The 21,949-nt window shown below is 46.7% G+C and overlaps 1 protein-coding gene across 1 annotated transcript in view; it reads right to left on the bottom strand.

The window, feature by feature from the left end:
- nrxn3a (neurexin 3a) overlaps nt 1-21,949 on the bottom strand; it is a 1,276,003-nt gene that overhangs the window by 1,217,033 nt on the left and 37,021 nt on the right. Inside the window, exon 2 of the mRNA XM_078406911.1 lies at nt 14,087-15,331. Coding sequence (XP_078263037.1) covers nt 14,087-14,804 — 718 coding nt within the window. The 5' untranslated portion in view covers nt 14,805-15,331. The remainder of the gene's footprint in view (nt 1-14,086; nt 15,332-21,949) is intronic.

Here is a 21,949-nt window from a genome sequence, read left to right as displayed (position 1 = left end):
GTCTTTGGAAGAAACTGGAGATCTCGGAGAAAACCCACGCAGGTCACGGGGAGAACGTACAAGCTCTGTACAGACAGCACCCGAAGTCGGGATCGAACCCGGGTCTCCGGCGCTGCATTCGCTGTAAGGCAGCAACTCTACCGCTGCGCCACCCTAAATTTAAAGGACACTTGGACAGGTACATGGACAGGAAAGGTTTAGAGGGATATGGGCCAAAAGCAGGACTAGCTTAGATGGGGCATCTTGGTCGTCATGGATGAGTTGGACTGAAGAACTTGTTTCCATGCTGTACAACTTTATGACTCAAATTGAAAATCAAACAGATTGGTGCAGGTGAACATCCTAGATTGAGATCAGCAATATTTATAGTAGTCTAATAAAGTGCATCAGAACGCTTTTTCGTTTTGATAATGTGCAAAATTAGCAAAGGTATAAAATTAGTAGGTCTCATAGGAAATTTAAAATCAGGACATTTGGGCTTGTATTCACTGGAGTTTAGAAGGATGAGAGGGGATCTTACAGAGACATATAAAATTGTGAAAGGACTGGACAAGCTAGATGCAGGAAAAATGTTCCCAATGTTGGGGGAGTCCAGAACCAGGGGCCACACAGTCTAAGAATAAAGAGGAGGCCATTTAAAACTGAGGTGAGAAAAAACTTTTTCCACCCAGAGAGTTGTGAATTTGTGGAATTCTCTGTCACCGAAGGCAGTGGAGGTCAATTCATTGAATTAATTTTAAAAGAGAGTTAGATAGAGCTCTAGGGGCCAGTGGAATCAAGGGATATGGGGAGAAGTCAGGCACGGGTTACTGATTGTGGATGATCAGCCATGATCACAATGAATGGCGGTGCTGGTTCGAAGGGCCGAATGGTCTCCTCCTGCACCTATTTTCTATGTTTCTATGACACATTTTATGCTGTAGGGTGGTGGATATATGAAAAAAAATGTAGAAACAAGAAACTGCAGATGTTGGCTTACGAAAAAAAGATACAAAGTGCTGGAGTAATTCAGCAGGCCATATAGCATTTCTGGAGAACATGGATAAGGTGAAGTTTCAGAGATGCAGCCTGTCACGCCGAACTACTCTGGGTTTTTGTGTCTATCTTAGGTGACCTTTCAAGTCAGGTCCCTTCTTCAGACTGAACCCATCGGCATTCTCCAGAGATGCTAGCTGACTCACTAGAGTTATGCCACCGCTTAGTGCCATTTTTTGGTGGATATGTGAGACGGACTTTCAATGCGAGCTGATAGTGTTGTTGCAATTAATGGGCTTAAAGAGATGGATAGAGCAACATTTGATTATTAATGGGAGCACAAATCATGGATGTAAGCTCAGAGAACTATCATTAAACATTCTCTGCAACATTATTATCCCTCAGTTGTTGAGCCGATGAAAAATGTTGAGCCAAGGAAGGCAATCAGTCAAAGATAAATAACAGAGGATGTTAAGTTGGTTAGATATTAATGGAGTAATGCTTGATTTACCTGTTGGTGATGTATACACAATGTCCTGAAGGAAAGTTCTGTGTGATTTAAGTAACTTGGGGAGAATGAGTGTCTGCGGATTGTGCAACAGAATTGGTTCATGAATGAAAAAGATCCCCCTCAATAAATGTAAAGGAGGCTCACATTTACCATTAAATAAAAATGCTAATCCCTCCCATTATCATAACTATTAATATTTACTGCCTTCAATTATGTGGGTGAAATATTTCTTCTCCAGACTAGTTTCATTGTCAGGGATATTGTCCCAAACAAATTAATCCCCCAAATCCCCCTTTCCCCAGCCTGGTCCAGAACCAGGGGTCACACAGTTTAAGAATAAGGAGTAGGCCATTTAGGACTGAGATGAGGAAAAACCTTTTCACCCAGAGTGTTGTGAATCTGTGGAATTCTCTGCCACAGAAGGCAGTGGAGGCCAACTCACTGGATATATTCAAGAGTTAGATTTAGCTCTTAGGGTTAATGGAATCAAGGGATATGAGGAAAAAAGCAAACACAGGGTATTGATTCTGGATGATCAGCCGTGATCATATTGAATGGCGGTGCTGGCTGGAAGGGTCGAATGGCCCACTCCTGCACCTACTTTCTGTTTCTATGTTTCTAATTGGCCATTGTAAATTGGCTTTAGTGTGTAGTGGGATAACTAGTGTGAAGTCATGTGATCAGCCATGATCACATTGAATGGTAGTGCTGGCTCGAAGGGCCGAATGGCCTGCACCTATTGTCTATTGTGAATGGGTGATCAATGGTCAGCATGGACCCGGTGGGCCAAAGGCCCTGTTTCTATGCTGTATCCCTGAACTAAACTAAACCTACAAGGGTGAGGATATAACTTGCCAACTACCTGCTTTCAAGAAGCAGCTTTGGCTACCTTGAACGTCCAGCAGACTGTGAGCAATTACTATCAGGAAAGAAGGTAGAAGTTATTTGCCTTCTATCACAGTGGGGAATGTGAGGTCGCCGAAAAAACAAGATGGCCGTGCTGCCTCCACTAGTGAGGACTCGGAGGGAGGGAGTGCCGTGAGTGCAGTGATCTCGGTGTTTTGCGGGGACATGGCTCCATGAGTCTAGTGCGAGTGTGGACGACTTTCTGACCGTTCGGCGGACAGGGACTGCAGAGAGAGAGTGACAGCGGTCGGTGCAACTCTGGCCACATCACAGTAGGGGTTGCCAACTATCTCACTCCCAAATACGTGACAATGTGACGTCACCGCCCTGCGCCCCATGTGACCTCACCCAGCCAGCGGCCACGTGCTCCCGCTCCACCAATGGCGGCCGCCAGGGCCGGGAGGCGGGTTGCTATGCAACCTCCGTTAGGCGGCTCCCGGACCTCCGGGCCTAGACAGTCCGGAGCTAAAATGTCGGAAACATAGAGTGTCGGGACCTAAACTGTCGGGACCTACAGCGTCGGGGCCTACAGTGTCCGGGCCTACAGCATTGGGGCCTACAGCGTCGGGGCCTACAGCGTCGAGGCCTACAGTGTCCGGGCCTACAGTGTCAGGGCCTACAGTGTCAGGGCCTACAGTGTCAGGGCCTACAGTGTCAGGGCCTACAGTGTCAGGGCCTACAGTGTCAGGGCCTACAGTGTCCAGGCCTACAGCATCGGGGCCTACAGTGTCCGGGCCTACAGCGTCGGGGCCTACTGTGCCCCCCGGGTCTAATACAGGACAAGGGCGGTCCCGTACAGGACAAACCAATTTAGCTGAAAATACGGGATGTCCCGGCTAATACGGGATAGTTGGCAACCTTACATCACGGTGAAGGAGCGTGTGTGTGTGGCTCGGGCATTGAACTGATGGCAGTGGGTCTCTGCTTATGCTGTGTGCCCTGGGGATTCTCACACGCCGCTGTGATGGCTATTTAAGTCTATGTTTAATGTTTATGTGGTTATGTATCTTGTTGCTCTTTTGTACGACTGTACGGCAAATCAAATTCCTTGTGTGTTTACGTACTTGGCTAATAAATTAATTACAATTTCATTTACAATTTTAATTAATTAGAAAAATGCTCCCACATTGTGTTTCAGGTTTGGACGCGTTGACTTTGTAACTGAGACTTGGAAGATTCGCCCTGTTAAATGCGCCAACACTAAACATCTTTCTCTGTGCACATTTTCATGCAGAAAGCGAATTAGTTTCATCAGACTCTATGATGGGCCTAACGCAGGCAGGTGGGACTAGTGTAGATGGGACATGTTGGTCAGTGTGGGCAAGATGGGCCGATCGGACTCTTTCCGCTTTGTATGACTCCATGAATCTCTGTAAAGGCTCTCGGCCCAAAGCCACATCCTCCAAAGATGCTGCCAGACCCACCACTTTGTGCTTTTAAAAAATAAAAATCTAAATCTTTGAATGGGTATTATTATTTAGCTGGTACTTACGAATGGGTCAGGATGGGTACAAAATACACGGAGACATTCTGAAATGTTGGTGCCGTGACTTGCATTAAATGAACTTACATTGCTATGCATGCGCAAGTTAATTTAATGCAAGCAATGTCACAATCATTTCAGTCTGAAGAAGGGCCTCGATCCGAAACATCACCCATTCCTTCTCTCCAGACATGCTGCCTGTCCCGCTGAGTTACTCCAGCATTTTGTGTCTACTCACAATCATTTCATTTGACAATAGACAATAGGTGCAGGAGGAGGCCATTCGGCCCTTCTAGCCAGCACCACCATTCAATGTGATCATGGCTGATCATTCTCAATCAGTACCCCGTTCCTGCCTTCTCCCCATACCCCCTGACTCTGCTATCCTTAAGAGCTCTATCTAGCTCTCTCTTGAATGCATTCAGAGAATTGGCCTCCACTGCCTTCTGAGGCAGAGAATTCCACAGATTCACAACTCTCTGACTGAAAAGGTTTTTCCTCATCTCCGTTCTAAATGGCCTACCCCTTATTCTTAAACTGTGGCCCCTTGTTCTGGACTCCCCAAACATTGGGAACATGTTTCCTGCCTCTAACGTGTCCAACCCCTTAATAATCTTATACGTTTCGATAAGATCCCCTCTCATCCTTCTAAATTCCAGTGTATACAAGCCTATTTGTATTGCATTAGGTTGCTTGTACAGTACGAAGCCTGCCCTCTGCACAGCTAGATTAAAGGAGGACATTTTGGGAAGATTGTCAAAGTCTGAGTGAAATATATAGAATGGAATCGGGAAGGCGAGACTTCAACTTGTGTGGAGAGACAAGCGACAGATCGAAGAAGGATATGGGCCGAGCACAGGCAGATGGGACTATTGTAGATGGGGCATGTTGGTCGGTGAGGGCAAGTTGGGCCGATAGACCTGTTTCCACGCTCTTTGACTCCATGACTCTCAATGACCACTAAGAGACACAGGGAACTACTGATGTTGGCATCTTAAGAAAACCACACAGTGTTTGGGCAACTCTCAATTAGAACGGGCGTCAGGGGTTATGGGGAGAAGGCAGGAGAATGGACCTTTCAGTGTACCTTAATTGGTACCCGTGACAATAAACTGACCTTGAAACCCTTGAAACCTTCAAGGGAGAGATAGATCAGCCAAGGCTGAACGGCGGGGTAGACTTGATGGGCCGAATGGCCTATTTCTGCTCCTATCACTTATGAACCCATGAACTCGGCTCGTCGAGAAACTGTCAATCTCTGCCTTGAAATTATCAATTGACTTGGTTATCAGGGCCTTGTGTGGCAATGAGTTTTCTGAAGACATCGTTCAGACCCAGGAGAATGCAATTGAAAGGCAGGCAGTGGAGATGTTTAGGAATAATTATGTGGCACTGATTTTACAGCCTTGAAACTATGTCAAGGGATTAGAAAATTGATATCATGAAAATATATATCAATTTATTTAATTTCAGGCCCCTTTTGGATGCCTTCACTCAGATGGCCTGATCATAATAATGTCAACATTTCAGGATCAAAGACTGAAATGCAATCGCAGTGCTTAATCGGGAAATTATCAAGAATTTACTGGTGCAAAATTACACGTCCAAGGCAATCTCTATGTAAATAGAGCAGACTCATGTCAATTCAGATGCAAATGACAATTGATTGAGGTGCTTGCAAAAATGAATTTTGGACTGGAAGCACCAGATGTGAAATACAGCAATGAATTAAAATGTTTGACCACAGCATTAAACACTAAAGATCTGATTATTTTCAAATTTGTTTTTAAACGCCATTTTGATTTAACAAAAATAAAAGCTTCCAAGTCAACAGAAATTGAGAGGATGGTGCCAGGATTAGAGGGTGTGAGCGACAGGGAAAGATTGAGTTGGCTGGGACTCTATTCCTTGGAGCGCAGGAGGGTGATCTTAAAGGCGTGTACAAAATCGTAACAGGTTGGGCAGATGCACAGTCTCTTTCCCAGAGTAGGGGAATCGAGGACCAAAAGACATAGGTTTAAGGTGAATGGGAAAAGATTTAATAGGAAAATGAAGGGTAACTTTTTCACACAAATAAATGGTGGTGGGTGTATGGAACAAGCTGCCAGAAGAGGCAGGGACTATCCCAATGTTTATGAAACATTTAGACAGGTTCATGAATAGTTTTGAGAGACATGTGCCAAATGCGGGCAGGTGGGACTAGTGTAGATGGGACATGTTGGCCCGTGTGGGCAAGCAGAGTCGAAGGGCCTGTTTCCACGCTGTATCACTCTATGACCCTAAATTGATTAGCATTGATTAATTTGTGCGATGCATCTTCCAAAATATAGGCCAAGCCATCTGCCTTTTGAGATTTCAGTTGAATTATGGTATGCTTGCCTTCATCGGTCGGGGCATTGAGTGCTCGAGCCAAGAAGCCCTAGAGCTTTAAGACTTTGTTAAGTCGCCTTTGGAGGTGCCAGAACCGTGGCTAAACTGGGCTTCGGCTGAATTCTTCAACAGGGTGAAACAAAATAGGGTTGAAAGTTCTTCATTGCAGATAGTTTCCACAGAAGTCTTGTATCGTGCACAAGATCACGAGAAGAATAGACAGGGTAAATGCACAGTCTTTTGTCCAGGAAGGCACAAAATGCTGGAGTAACTCAGCGGGTCAGGCAGCATCTCAGGAGAGAAGGAATGGGCGACGTTTCGGGTCGAGACCCTTCTTCAGACCTTTGCCCAGAGCAGGGGAAATGGAGAGCCAGTGGACGTTTAACGTGAGGGGAGGGGGAGATTTAATAGGTACCCAAGTGGCAACACAAAAGGTGGTAGATATATGGAACGAGCTGCCGGAGGAGGTTGTCGAGGCATCTACTATCATAAGGTTAAAGAGACACTTGGACAGGTACACGGCCAGGATAGGTTTAGAGGCAAACGCAGGCAGGTGTGACTGATGTAGATGGGGCATGTTGGTCGGAGTGGACAAGTTGAGCCGAGGGGCCTGTTGCCACACTGTATGAATCTATGACCATGCATCAGTGTAGGAGCACACTGGAAAACATGATCAACGGGATGGAAAAATAATTCTCAAATCCAAGGATTTTACTATTATGGTGTAACTGAAGATCAAAGTTATCCCCCCTATCTTGCCAATCCACAACGCCATTTTGCCAAAGCCTATTTATTATCCCAGTAGCTTTGTCAATTATGTGTATAATCACCTGTAGATGAACTCATCAGTCTGTGAATATCCTAGCACTGTAATCTTTCATTGGAACAAATCCAGACATCTTTAAAATTAAATATGCCTTCTCTCAACACTCTCTGGGGACAGGTGAGTGAATTATTCACACTATTTGTACCTCAAACGTGATTAACCTTCAGATATCTAGAGTTTCTAGTGTACCAATTAGGGAAGGCAGGGAGTATAGACACAGAATGCTGGGGTAACAGCGGGTCAGGCAGCATCTCTGGAGAGATTTAGGCCATTCAGCCCTTCAGGTCTATGACACCATTCAATCATGGCAGATCTATCTTTCCCTTTCAACCACATTCTCCTGCCTTCTCCCCATAACCCCTGACACCTGTACTAATCAAGAACCTGTTCATCTACGCCTCAAAATTAATAATCCATGAATGAGTTGCAAGTAGGGTTGCCAACTGTCCCGTATTAAACAGGACATCCCGTATTTTGGGCTAAAATGGCTTGTCCCGTAGGAAAAATAAAACTGCTGATGGTGGTTAAAATCTGTGCCTACCTGTTCCTGGCAGTGTACATGGGGACAGTGGAGGCCCGGGCGCTGCCTAACGGAGGTTGCGTAGCAACCCGCCTCCCGGCCCGGGCGGCCATCGTCGGTGGGGCGGGAGCACGTGGCCACTGGCTGGGTGAGGTCACATGGGGCGCGGGGCGGTGATGTCACCTTGTCCCATATTTGGGAGTGCTATAGTTGGTACCCCGAGTTGCGAGGCCCGTTGGCGACCAGCAGGTGCCTGTTCAATTTTCTAATGTATCAAAAATGACCCCGGATGCAGCTGATGTTTTTCATTTCAGATAAAAATAATTTTTTGTTAAAATAGTGCTGAAAAAATAAACAGCACTATACAACGACATGGCTTTGCCAGCCAAGATCTGTTTACTAACATGTTTCTCAAACACATGGCCTGAACCAATTAAGATAAAACAATTTGAAGATGTCGACCAAAGGTCTGGATTGGTGCCGATGTGACCGTGTTATTACTTCTTTGAGTGGTATCCTTGGAGCCAGAGGTTCCCAGTTGCCATGGACAGTCCATGTCCACCCATTCATCTGTCATGTTTGTGCCCATCAGTGGTTGAATGACATTAAGAGAATCGAAGTGAATTAGAATAAAATGCCATCGATTGAAATAAATCCTCCCGTGAATATTTTTTTAAATATATGTTTAAGGAATCAGGAACCAGAGGACATAGGTTTAAGGTGAAGGCGAAATGATTTAATAGTAGTGTGGTATCACAAAATGCTGGAGTAACTCAGCGGGGCAGGCAGCTGGGAAGAGAAGGAATGGGTGACGTTTCGGGTCGAGACCCATCTTCAGACCCTTCAGACGTTTCGGGTCTCGGCCCGAAACGTCACCCGTTCCTTCTCTCCAGGGATGCTGCCTGACCCGCCGAGTTACTCCAGCATTTTGTGATACCTTCGATTTGCACCAGCATCTGCAGTTATTTTCCTGATAGTTGTGTGGGGTGACTTTTCCACATAAAGGGCGGTGGGTGAATGGAACGAGCTGCCAGAGGAGATAGTTGAGGTAGGGACTATTGCAACGTTTGAGAAACAATTACACAAGTACATAGATAGGACAGGTTTAGAGGATATGGGCCAAACAAAGGCAAGTGGGACCAGTGAAGATGGAGCATGTGGTCGGCATGGGCAAGTTGGGCCGAAGGGCCTGTTTACACGCTGCATGGCTCAATGACTTACAGCATTTTTTTTTAGTATCTAAAAATCCTCCTTAAACTGAGTTAATGCATTTGATGGCATAGTTAAATTGTCATTTTCTGCTCCACTGCCTAGAAGGCCAATTCTCTGGATGTTTTCAAGCGAGAGTTAGATAGAGCTCTTAATGATAGCAGAGTCAGGGGGTATGGGGAGAAGGCAGGAACGGGGTACTGATTGTGCATGATCAGCCATGATCACGGTGAATGGCGGTGCTGGCTCGAAGGGCCGAATGGCCTCCTCCTGCACCTATTGTCTATTGTCAATGACAAAGTTTGTCAGGAAGCTTTCTGCCGCGCGGAGAAGTCTTGGGTAAAGTCAAAACGTCCAATTAATTGATTTTTCTGAAATTATAAATGATTTCTACTTTGTTACATGCACTGCCCACAGAGTGGGGGTTTTCCACCATCTACTCTGCCTCAGAAAATTAATTAAAGGATTCATATTTCAGAAGTGGTTTATTGCACATATGTGCAATGGCATTGCCAATTTAGGTCATGCAATCAAGGATAAATCTCTACCCCCTAATGTTACATTTCTTCAGGAGATATTGACCACGTTGAACATCAAGTGATGGGAAGACTTTGAAAATGCAACAAAAAATGCAAATAGATCGTTGCCAGAAGGAATTTAGAAGCACAAGCTGTTGGAGCAATAACAATTTACCTGAAGTCTCCTGGGCATTAACTTGTAATTATTGATCGACTATAAATCTATAACAGTTCATGGCTTCTAAATTATCAGTGGTGCTGTACATCAGCAATAAACTGTCGGCGTTCCTGAAAGTAGATCTTCACCAAAATATCTATTGGTTTCCACAAAAGAGAAATAAACATTTTCCGATCACTATTTAAAAAGCTCCTTTTGAAAAGTGCATTTTAGTCATAACTTTTAACCACAATGAGAGCAAGCTGTATTCTTCCAGGCTAATAATGTAGACCCATGTTTAAAGGCAAAGAACGCACATGAAGGATGAGTTTCGTTAAATTGTTTCATTCATCGAAATAAGGCACAAGTTCATTCAAAAAGTACCAAGTCTTTTGAAGTATCTGCAATGAAGTTTCCTGGAAAGCCACACAAAGTTCAGCGATCAAGCCTTCCGTTCCCAATCTTTAGCAATTCTACTTTTATCAGTGATTAGCTTTCTTTCCTGCATATTGAATGCTCTTAAAAAAAATTCTCACTAACCATTTTTGCTGGGGGGGGGGTTGTGTTTTTTTTTCACTGAACCAAGTTCCAGGGAAGTGCAACTTACTGAAATAAATCGTTACTTCTCTGTTACTTACAATGAACGCATGGAGAATGTGAACTCACCACTGCTTCCGAGTTTTTTTTTGTTCCACAAACAGCACTTCAAATCAATTCTGATTCTTCAGTCGAAAGAAACTCCCCGAGCCATGCACGTGGAACTGATTAATGACCTGAGATGTGGCTCGAAATGAGATATCACTATCCTGCTCTGTGACCAGCTGATGGGCCAGAACAGCTTTGGTGCAATAGTGCAAGATTGAACCTTTTGTTTCCTTGCTCCTGAAAGTCACCTCCCAAGAAGACCAGTAACTGATGGCATGGTGAGACACAGACACAGACACAAACATGTGGCCCCCATCTCCATGGGTAATGGGTCAACTTCACATCTCCTTATCCAAGCATTCAGCTTGTACATAATTCAATCGAGTGGAATTGTTTTCCACCAGTATCATCACCACATTGATATTTTGTTCTAAGATTGGACCAAATGGATAAGGAATACACAAACAAGACAAATCGCAATATACACTTGAAGAAAACACACTGTTGCAATAACTAAAAAAACTGTTGATTTTCTTCTGAAGAGGAGACACACGCCAACAATAGTCATGTTGGTAGCAACACTGTTTTTTTAGACTGGTAAAGTATGAAACACCGTGACAAACCCCAGGATTTACAATACCAAACGTATACACAGAGACATCCTAATGGCAGTCGATGCAATGTCATGTCCAGCCTTTCCAGGTGAGCGCTGTATTGTGAAATGATGCAATTGAGTTAGATTAAAATCAAAGAACAATCGCGTACAAAATGCATTCAAATTTTCCTGTCGTTTGCCTGGGTTTTCAGTGCATTGAAAGACCTACAACATTCCAATTCTGCAGGACACAAATGCTCGCAAACAAAGCATCTTCTTAATACTGATTTATACTTTCAGCCAGAGTTATTCTCATTCAACATAATCCCCCCTAAACTTTTAAATGAAACATTAAAACAACAAGGACATTTTGAAGTGAGTTTCATGAGAAACAAAACGTAAAGAAGAAAACATAATGCACACTTCTTTCGGAACACCAATTCTACTTAAATATGGATGGGCGGATGTGGAAATAATGGAAACATTCTGGTAGCTTAATCAAGGGTGAAATTCAAGATATCTTATCGACCTTCCCCACATTCAGTGCGCAAAGGTGATACTTCTGATGGTTCTTGCTTGTCTTCTCCAGGGCCTATTGGTCATCGTTAACTTTTGATCAGTGAGTGCTTCCAGGGAGACCAAAGACGAGGACATCTTGCTAACCCATCGTGGTCGTGTTTAGCTTGAAGCGATCCAGGTTTTGCGAAATTGGAGGTTATTTTTACATTCTCCCTGACCAAAAACCATTAGACTAAGTTTAAAACAATCTAACCGACACCTCAACAATGATGCGTTAACAGAGCACAGATGGGTGACAAAATCCACAAAATCACAAATACTAACAGTTAAATTTCCACAGAATAATGGATTTATTTTAATCCAAAGTGAACATTTTACTACAGTGCCCTCCATAATGTTTGGGACAAAGACCCTCATTCATTTATTTGCCTCTGTACTCCACAATTTGAAATATGTAATAGAAAAAAATCACATTACGTTAAAGTGCACATTGTCAGATTTAAATAAAGGCCATTTTTATATATTTTGGTTTCACCATGTAGAAATTACAGCAGTGTTTATACATAATCCCCCCATTTCAGGACACCATAATGTTTGGGACACAGCAATGTCATGTAAATGAAAGTAGTCATGTTTAGTATTTTGTTGCATATCCTTTGCATGCAATAACTGTTTGAAGTCTGCGATTCATGGACATCACCAGTTGCTGGGTGTCTTCTCTGGTGATGCTCTGCCAGGCCTGTATTGCAGGCCCCTTCAGCATATAAAAGGCATGCTGACTTTCATTGGCACAACTTTGGTCCTCATGTTGATAAACAGCAATAAAAGTTTCCAAAGGTGATGGAAAGACTGGAGGAAAGACTAGGTGCTGAGAGCTCTCTGATACCTGCATTAAGGAGGCAATTAAACACACCTGAGCAATTACAAACACCTGTGAAGCCATGTGTCCCAAACATTATGGTGCCCTGAAATGGGGGAGGGGGACTATGTATAAACACAGCTGTAATGTGTTCATACTTGTATAGTCCCCTTCAGCATATAAAAGGGATGCTCAATTGGGTTCAGATCGGGTGATTGGACTTGGCCACTCAAGAATTGACCATTTTCTTGCTTTGAAAAACTCCTTTGTTGCTTTAGCAGTGTGTTTGGGATCATTGTCTTGCTGTAGAAAGAACCGCCGGCCAATGTTTTGAGGCATTTGTTTGAACTTGAGCAGATAGGATGTGTCTGTACACTTCAGAATTCATTATGCTACTACCATCAGCAGTTGTATCATCAATGAAGATAAGTGAGCCAGTACCTTCAGCAGCCATACATGCCCAGGCCATAACACCCCCACCACCGTGTTTCACAGATGAGGTGGTATGCTTTGGATCTTGGGCAGTTCCTTCTCTCCTCCATACTTTGCTCTTGCCATCACTCTGATATAAGTTCATCTTCGTCTCATCTGCCCACAAGACCTTTTTCCAGAACTGTGGTGGCTCTTTAAAATACTTCTTGGCAAACTGTAACCTGGCCATCCTATTTTTGCAGCTAACCAGTGGTTTGCATCTTGCAGTGTAGCCTCTGTATTTCTGTTCATGAAGTCTTCTGCAGACAGTGGTCATTGACAAATCCACACCTGACCCCTGAAGAGTGTTTCTGATCTGTCAGACAGGTGTTTGGGAATTTTTCTTTATTATAGAGAGAATTCTTCTGTCATCAGCTGTGGAGGTCTTCCTTGGTCTGCCAGTCCCTTTGCGATTAGTAAGCTCACCTGTGCTCTCTTTCTTCTTAATGATGTTCCAAACAGTTGATTTTGGTAAGCCTCAGGTTTGGCTGATGTCTCTAACAGTTTTATTCTAGTTTCTCAGTCTCATAATGGCTTCTTTGACTTTCATTGGCACAACTTTGGTCCACATGTTGATAAACAGCAAATAAAAGTTTCCAAAGGTGATGGAAAGACTGGAGGAAAGATTAGGTGCTGAGAGCTCTCTTATACCTGCATTAAGGAGGCAATTAAACACACCTGAGCAATTACAAACACCTGTGAAGCCATGTGTCCCAAACATTATGGTGCCCTGAAATGGGGGAGAGGGACTATGTATAAACACAGCTGTAATTTCTACATGGTGAAACCAAAATGTATAAAAATGGCCTTTAATAAAATCTGACAATGTGCATTTTAGATTTTTAGATTTTAGATTTAGAGATACAGCGCGGAAACAGGCCCTTCGGCCCACCGAGTCCGCGCCGCCCAGCGATCCCCGCACATTTTTTACACTATCTTACACACACTAGGGACAATTTTAACATTTACCCAGTCAATTAACCTACAAACCTGCACTTTAATCACATGTGATTTTTTTTCTATTACAACATTTTCTATTATGGGCGACACGGTGGCGCAGCGGTAGAGTTGCTGCCTTACAGCGAATGCAGCGCCGGAGACTCAGGTTCGATCCTGACTACGGGCGCCGTCTGTACGGAGTTTGTACGTTCTCCCCGTGACCTGCGTGGGTTTTCTCCGAGATTTTCATTTTACTCCCACACTTCAAAGACGTACAGGTTTGTAGGTTAACTTGCTGGGCAAATGTAAAAATTGTCCCTAGTGGGTGTAGGATAGTGTTAATGTGCGGGGATCGCTGGGCGGCGCGGACCCGATGGGCCGAAGGGCCTGTTTCTGCACTGTATCTCTAAATCTAAAAAAATCTAAAAAATCTAAATCTCAAATTGTGGAGTACAGAGGCAAATAAATAAATAAATGATGGGTCTTTGTCCCAAACATTATGGAGGGCAGTGTAGGTGTTAATGTAACGCGCAGAACATGCTGGTGCCAACAGGTTGAATGGTAGGAAGAACCTTTCTCTCACCTTCAGTGCAGTACCTCCCCACGAAGCCTGTGGTGGAACAGTCACAGGAAATCTCAGCTTCAACCAAAGAGCAAACTCCACCGTTTTCACATGGGTTTTCAGTGCAGAGGCCTTCCTTGACCAGCTTGACAAACTGGCTTCCCAAGAGCAGAGGCACCGTGTCGCCATACTTCAAGTCTTCGATATATCCCTTGAAAGGAGGTGCGTCCTGTATCGTGCTCAGGGTCAGCGCGGACTTGCGGATGTCCTGCGGCACCCCTCCGACGAACAGGTCGCTGGCTATCTTCATGTACTGCCGCTGAGGCTGCACCTCGGCCGACCGCGTTTCGCCGTCCAGCACCAGGACCGTTCTCAGGTTGTTGCGTGAGATCATCAGGAAGTGCCACTTGCCGTCGTCCACCAGCTTGTCCATGTCGAGCTGGGTCTCGAAGCAGTCGATGCTGAACTTCAGCCGCACCTTCCCCTCCACGATCATCAGCTGCGCGAAATCGCAGTAGCCTCCGTCGTCGAAGTACAGCAGCAGGGCGCCGGAGAGCTCGGTCTTGAACTGGAAGCTCAGGTCACTCCTGGTGCTGGCGTCCCAGCGGGCGTAGCGGCTCCACAACCCCGGCGCTCCCGTGAACTCCACGCCCAGGCAAAGCCCCGCTAACGAGCTCAGCAACAGGGCGAAGCAGAAGGAATCCATGCTGATCGCGTTGCCAGGTGCACGCAGGTGCATCAAGTCCTGGAGTCGAAGGGGGGAGAAGAAAATATAAAACTGTTCACACAAAGAAAAAAGTGCAGTTTGTCAGCGGGGGATTAAATCCACAACGCTCATTTGCGGAGGCGGTTTGAGGTCAGGACGAGAGCGTTGGTGAGGTCAGATCAATGGTGCCCGCCCAACGATGGCAGAGCCTGTGGTTCCGGCGCTCTGGCGTTCGGCAGCCTGCATCAATTCGTTCAGGGGGAACTTCTAATGAGAGATGATGACTAACTGTGAACGTGCTGGAGTCTTCAGTGGATGGCTGGCAACAAACCAGTAAACTGGGGATTCCAGTCAACCCTCAACCCGTCAAGACTAATTCTGCCATCGACAGTGAAGAGGTACAATTCAGCCCGCGATTTTTTTTTTTCTCTCAGCAGTTCGCAGATTAATCCTTACATCATTGTTCGCACGCTGTGGTTAGATTCCAGAGAGGCCACATGATGCCTGAATGCATTTGTAGTTGCCACCATCTCAAAGGAAGTCACGATGTCCCTCACAACCTGCAAATAAAATCAAAACACACCATTAAAAAAAAGCCTTTAACATTGCATAGTTCTAATATCTAGATACTAAAACTCTCGTTTGTTTGTTTGTTTGTTCCTGACCTGAGGCCAAAACGGTGCACGATAGCGCGACAATTTTAGGCCCACCTTACTCACCGTCGTCCATTTGGTGCTAATGGAAGAAGTTTCATTGCAATCGGTGTTATATTTTTAAAGTTATTCATATTTTAAAGTTTAAATCTATCTCCTAGGGAGGGAGGGAGGGAGGGAGGGAGGGAGGGAGGGAGGGAGGGAGGGAGGGAGAGGGAGGGAGGGAGAGGGAGGGAGGGGAAGGGGGACGAAGGGAGAGGAGGGGGGAGGGGAGGGGGATGGAGGGAGAGGAAGGGGTGAGGGGGGGACGGAGAGAGAGGAAGGGGGAGGAAGGGGGAGGAAGGGGGAGGGGAGGGGAGGGGAGGGGAGGGGAGGGGAGGGGAGGGGAGGGGAGGGGAGGGGAGGGGAGGGGAGGGGAGGGGAGGGGAGGGGAGGGGAGGGGAGGGGAGGGGAGGGGAGGGGAGGGGAGGGGAGGGGAGGGGAGGGGAGGGGAGGGGAGGGGAGGGGAGGGGGAGGGGAGGGGAGGGGGAGGGGAGGGGAAGGGGGAGGGGAAGGGGGAGAGGAAGGGGGAGAGGAAGGGGAGGGGGAGGGGAGGGGAGGGGGAGGGGAGGGGAGGGGAGGGGGACGGGACGGAGGGAGAGGAAGAGGGGAGGGGAGGGGGAGAGGGAGAGGAAGGGGGAGGGGAGAAGGAGAGGAAGGGGGGAGGAGAGGGAGGAGGAGAGGGAGGAAGGGGGGGAGGGGGAGGGGGAAGAGAGGGGTAAGGGAGGGGTAAGGGAGGGGGAAGGGAGGGGGAAGGGAGGGGGAAGGGAGGGGAGGGGAGGGGAGGGGAGGGGAGGGGAGGGGAGGGGAGGGGAGGGGAGGGGAGGGGAGGGGAGGGGAGGGGAGGGGAGGGGAGGGGAGGGGAGGGGAGGGGAGGGGAGGGGAGGGGAGGGGAGGGGAGGGGAGGGGGAGGGGAGGGGAAGGGGGAGGGGAAGGGGGAGAGGAAGGGGGAGAGGAAGAGGGAGAGGAAGGGGAGGGGGAGGGGAGGGGAGGGGGAGGGGAGGGGAGGGGAGGGGGACGGGACGGAGGGAGAGGAAGAGGGGAGGGGAGGGGGAGAGGGAGAGGAAGGGGGAGGGGAGAAGGAGAGGAAGGGGGAGGAGAGGGAGGAGGAGAGGGAGGAAGGGGGGGAGGGGGAGGGGGAAGAGAGGGGTAAGGGAGGGGTAAGGGAGGGGGAAGGGAGGGGGAAGGGAGGGGGAAGGGAGGGGGAAGGGAGGGGGAACGAGGGAAGGGGAGCGAGGGAGGGGGAGCGAGGGAGGGGGAGCGAGGGAGGGGGATCGAGGGAGGGGGATCGAGGGAGGGGGATCGAGGGAGGGGGAGCGAGGGAGGGGGATCGAGGGAGGGGGAGGAGGAGAGGAGAGGGTGCTGCACCAATGCAGGAGAGGTTTGGGCCCAACGGGTCCACTTGGTCTAGTAAACGTATAAAATTATAAAAGGACTGGACAAGATGGATGCAGGGAAAATGTTCCCAATGTTGGGGGAGTCCAGAACCAGGGGCCACGGTATAAGATTAAAGGGGAGGCCATTTAAAACTGAGATGAGAAAAAACTTTTTCACCCAGAGAGTTGTGAATTTGTGGAATTCTCTGCCACAGAGGGCAGTGGAGGCCAATTCACTGGATGAATTTAAAAGAGAGTTAGATAGAGCTCTAGGGGCTAGCGGAATCATGGGATATGGGGAGAAGGCAGGAACAGGTTACTGATTGTGGATCAGCCATGATCACAATGAATGGCGGTGCTAGATCGAAGGGCCAAATGGCCTCCTCCTGCACCTATTTTCTATGTTTGTATGTTTCTATGTCAATTGCATTTTCCTCAGACTGTGTGCAGATTGTGCTTTAATACTGCAATCATAATAAACGGCAAATTTAGCTCCGATTAGCAAATTTATTCTGTTGCGAAAACCCCATAAGGACACTGTAATCTGCACAAATGCACATCTCTATCAGAATCCTCTCTGGAAACCAATGCATTAACATTGTTGCAAAAATGTGACATTCTGGTCTGAGTCTTCATGAGAACATTTCAGGACCCAAACAGAAAGTATCAGAAGCTGAAAGATATTCTCAGCCAAAGATTTCTGAAGAGCCATAAAGTGTGTTTGTAAATATCCACGTTCTAGGCTCGATTCCAATTGAGACATATCCCATTTGCTGGCAGCAACAGCAACTTGCACTTTATATAAATCTGTATAGGTTAGAGAGATGGCCATTACGCCGATGATGGCTTCTTGATACTCTAACCAATGAGACCCACTCCACCATTCTTTCCTCAAGGACTTGCAAAACAGATTTATTTTTTATTTTTTTAAAGCATTTCCTTTTGAAAATGACTCCTGCAATTGCCTTCGCTGCCCAGTGGAATGCATAAGTCCAAGAGTTACACAGTGACAGATGGAGCAACATTTGTCAATACATTTCACTGTTGGAATCCATACCGCAGTCTTGCTGGAGTTCTGCTGCTTTACGCAGGGTAATGCCACTAAGATCCTTTGCTAGGTCACACCTGGCTTATTGATGTTAACCCTTCTCATCTCAAAGGGGATTCTACACCGGAGGAGGAGGGAGGAGGGAGGGGGAAGGGGGGGGAGGGGGAGAGGGGGGGAGAGGGGGAGGAGGGGGAGAGGGGGGGGAGAGGTGGGAGGAAGGAGGAGGGAGGAGGGAGGGGGGAGGGGGGGGAGGGGGGAGGGGAGGGGGGGAGGGGGAGGGGGAGGGGGAGTAAGCTTCTCAAATTTATTCTGCATTCTGGCAAGAAGTTTAGTTGAGCTTAGTTTCGAGATACGGCACAGAAACAGGCCTATGGCCAAATGGAGTCGGCACCGACCAGCGATCCTCTCACACTAACATTACCCTGCACACGCCAGGAGACCATTTTACAATTATACCAAGCCAATTAACCCACAAACCTGTGCGTCTTTGGAGGCGTGGAAAGGAACCGAAGATTTTGGAGAAAACCCACGCAGGTTCACGGGGAGAACGTACAAACTCTGTGCAGACAAGCACCAGAAGCCAGGATTGAACCCGGGTTCCTGGCGCTGTGAGGCAGCAACTCTACCGCTGCGCCACCGCGCCGCCCACAATAGGAGGTAAAGGGGAAAGTAAGCTTTTTTTCAAAATGATTCTACATTATGGCAATAAGTTGGATTGAGTTTAGTTTATTGTCACACGTATAGTGGAGGTATCACAAAATGCTGGAGTAACTCAGCAGGTCAGGCAGCATCTCAGGAGGGAAGGAATGGGTGACGTTTCGGGTCGAGACCCTTCTTCAGACTGATGTCAGGGATAATAAAAAGACCCAAAAAAATACAAATGGTACAGTGGGCAGCTTTTGTCGCGTGCTAACCAGTCAGCGGAAACACAATACATGATTACAATCGAGCCGTCCACAGTGTAGATACATGATGAAGCGAATAATGTTAGCTGGGACATGTTGGCCAGTGTGGGCAAGTTGGGCCTGTTTCCACCTTGTATCGCTCTACGACCTCTTTTAAATCTCCCCTTATCCTTCTTGGCTCGGAGTAGTGTCGAAGACTTGTACAGTCTCTCCATGTGACTGAAAGTGCTCATTACCATTGTAGTTATATAGTATAGCCTAATAAAACGCTTCAGCGGCAATTTCACAGTAGTCAAAGATGCAACATCTGAAGGCATTTCACAAGAGTGCAATTAAACAGACAGGGGCTGAGGTGAATCAAAATGTATTGTGTGCTGTTTTGGTCTCCAAATTTGAGGAAGGACATTCTTGCTATTGAGGGAGTGCAGCGTAGGTTTCTCGAGGTTAATACCCGGGATGGCGGGACTGTCATATCTTGAAAGAATGGAGCGACTGGGCTTATGTACACTGGAATTTAGAAGGATGAGAGGGGGATCTTATTGAAACATATAAGATTATTAAGGGATTGGACACACTTGAGGCAGGAAGCATGTTGGGGCAGTCCAGAACCAGGGGTCACAGTTTAAGAATAAGGGGAAGGCCATTTAGAACAGAGATGAGGAAAAACCTTTTCACTCAGAAAGTTGTGAATCTGTGGAATTCTCTGCCTCATAAGGCAGTGGAGGCCGATTCTCTGGATGCTTTCAAGAGAGAGTTAGATAGAGCTCTTAAAGGTAGCGGATTCAGGGGGTATGGGGAGAAGGCATGAACGGGGTACTGATTGTGGATGATCAGCCATGATCACAGTGAATGGCAGTGCTGGCTCGAAGGGCCAAATGGCCTCCTCCTGCACCTATTGTCTATTATCAGAGAGGAAGCGTGGGTGAAGAGGTTTTTCGCATCATCTTATAAGAGGGAGGGAAGGTAGAATCACAGAATAGTACAGCACAGAAACAGGCCATTTTGAACCAATTCATCCATGCCCTGCATGAGGCCAAGTCAGGGGAGAAGGCAGGAGAATGGGGTTGGGAGGGAGAGATAGATCAGCCATGATTGAATGGCGGAGTAGACTTGATGGGCTGAATGGCCAAATTCTGCTCCTATAACTTATGACCTTATGGCATAATGGATAACTTCATGATGTCATACGTGATAGGAGCTAGGAGGGAAGGTGGTATCACAGGTAGATAGGGGGAGGGGGGGGAGTAGGGGAGTCAAGAAGGGTTTCAGCATATTGGCCTTCATTAGAGTATTTGGTACAGAAGATGGGAAGACATGTTGCACTTGCACAAGACATTAGTGATACCACAGCAGTAGAGCTTCTGCCTTACAGCGCTTGCAGCGCCGGATACCCGGGTTCGATCCCGACTACGGGCGCTGTCTGTACGGAGTTTGTACGTTCTCCCCGTGATCTGCGTGGGTTTTCTCCGAGATCTTCGGTTTCCTCCCACACTCCAAAAACGTGCAGTTATGTAGGTTAATTGGCTTGGTGTATGGGTAAATTGTCCCTAGTGTGTGTAGGATAGTGTTAGTGTGCGGGGATCGCTGGTCGGCATGGACCCGGTGGGCCGAAGGGCCTGTTTCTGCGCTGTATCTCTAAACTCAACTAAACTAAACTAATAAGACTAACTACACAGTCACTATCTACCAAAAAAAGACAATTTTGCAAAGCAAGACTTCCAGTTGAAATTTTCTTTTAACTTCATTTTAAAAGAAATTTAAGGATGAAAACATAATTGAAAATTAACAATGGCTTTACTCGATATTCTAGCTTTCTCAAGTCATCAGCCATCTGCTTTAACAGTTATTTTCATTTCCTTTGAAGGTACAATCATCAATTATTAAAGCCATCCATTTATCTCAAGCCCAAAGAAAAGTTATCTGGTCTATTTCAGGCTTGATAGAGCCAAAAAATAAAAAAAACAGTTTACATGGAAACGCGTTGCCCAAACAACAAAAGACACAAAGTGCTGGAGCAACTCAGTGGTTCGGGCAGCATCCAGGGAGAACACGGATAATTAATGTTTCGCTTCCGCTTTAGAGATACAGCGCGGAAACAAGCCCTTCGGCCCACCGAGTCCACGCCGACCGGCGATCGTTATCCTACACACACTAGGGACAATTTACAATTTTTACCAAAGCCAATGAACCGACAAATCTGTGCGCCTTTAGAATGTGCGAGGAAACCCGGGCACCCAGAGAAAAACCCACGCGGGTCACGAGGAGAACGTACAAACTCCATACGGACAGCACCTGTAGTCAGGATGGAACCCGGGTCTCCGGCGCTGTGAGGCAGCAGCTCTACCCGCTGCGCCACTGTGCCGCCATTGGGGCACTCGATGGGGCAAAACCAAGGAGAGACCAAGCGTAGACTCAGCGACCACTTTGCCAAAACCATTCAACTGGTCTGCGTTCATTATTACAAGAGTGCTATAACAGTGGTCTCGTCACTTTATACACGGGTGGGTTAGGTTACAAATTGTGCCTAGCTGTAGCATTTAGTCCCATCCAATACCCAGGCCAACACTCCTCTGAAGCCATCATGAGAAGATTAACTTCCCAATGCCCTCCAAGCTTTTGTGGCACCTTGGCTAACTGGCAAATGGAAGTTGGCAAATGTGCACGCACACACACACAACAGTCATGACAACTGAAAGAGATTCATTATCTCAAAGACTGGAACGGGCATTGCAATTTCTCTCTCCCCGAGCCTCACCATCCAAGTGAGCAAGTATAGAAAATGCCAAGGCATATAATTTGAGAAAGCATAACTCTGATGACAGATTTGTTTTGCAAACATATCCCTGGCAGGAAGAGGCACTTGACAATAAAGCCTCACAATCAATTACTTCGAGATAGAATGCTACTGACATTACAGACAAACAGCTACATTAACATCCCACAAACTGCATGCTTTAGCTATGGTTCGATCTCATAGCTAAATCAGACTGATGGGAAGAACGCTCCACTTTATGTTTTGAATGACTCCATGGGGTATTTCTAAGGCAGTGGTGCATCTCAATGTGGACGCAGCCCAGACCATCACACAAACCGACCTCCCTTCTACTGACTCCATCCACACCTCACGCTGCCTCGGCAAGGCCAGCAGCACAATCAA

Source organism: Rhinoraja longicauda, chromosome 10 (genome assembly GCF_053455715.1).
Source record: "Rhinoraja longicauda isolate Sanriku21f chromosome 10, sRhiLon1.1, whole genome shotgun sequence".
NCBI classification, from domain to species: domain Eukaryota; kingdom Metazoa; phylum Chordata; class Chondrichthyes; order Rajiformes; family Arhynchobatidae; genus Rhinoraja; species Rhinoraja longicauda.
Note: the sequence above shows the minus strand (reverse complement) of the source record. Positions and strands in the feature narration are given on the sequence as shown.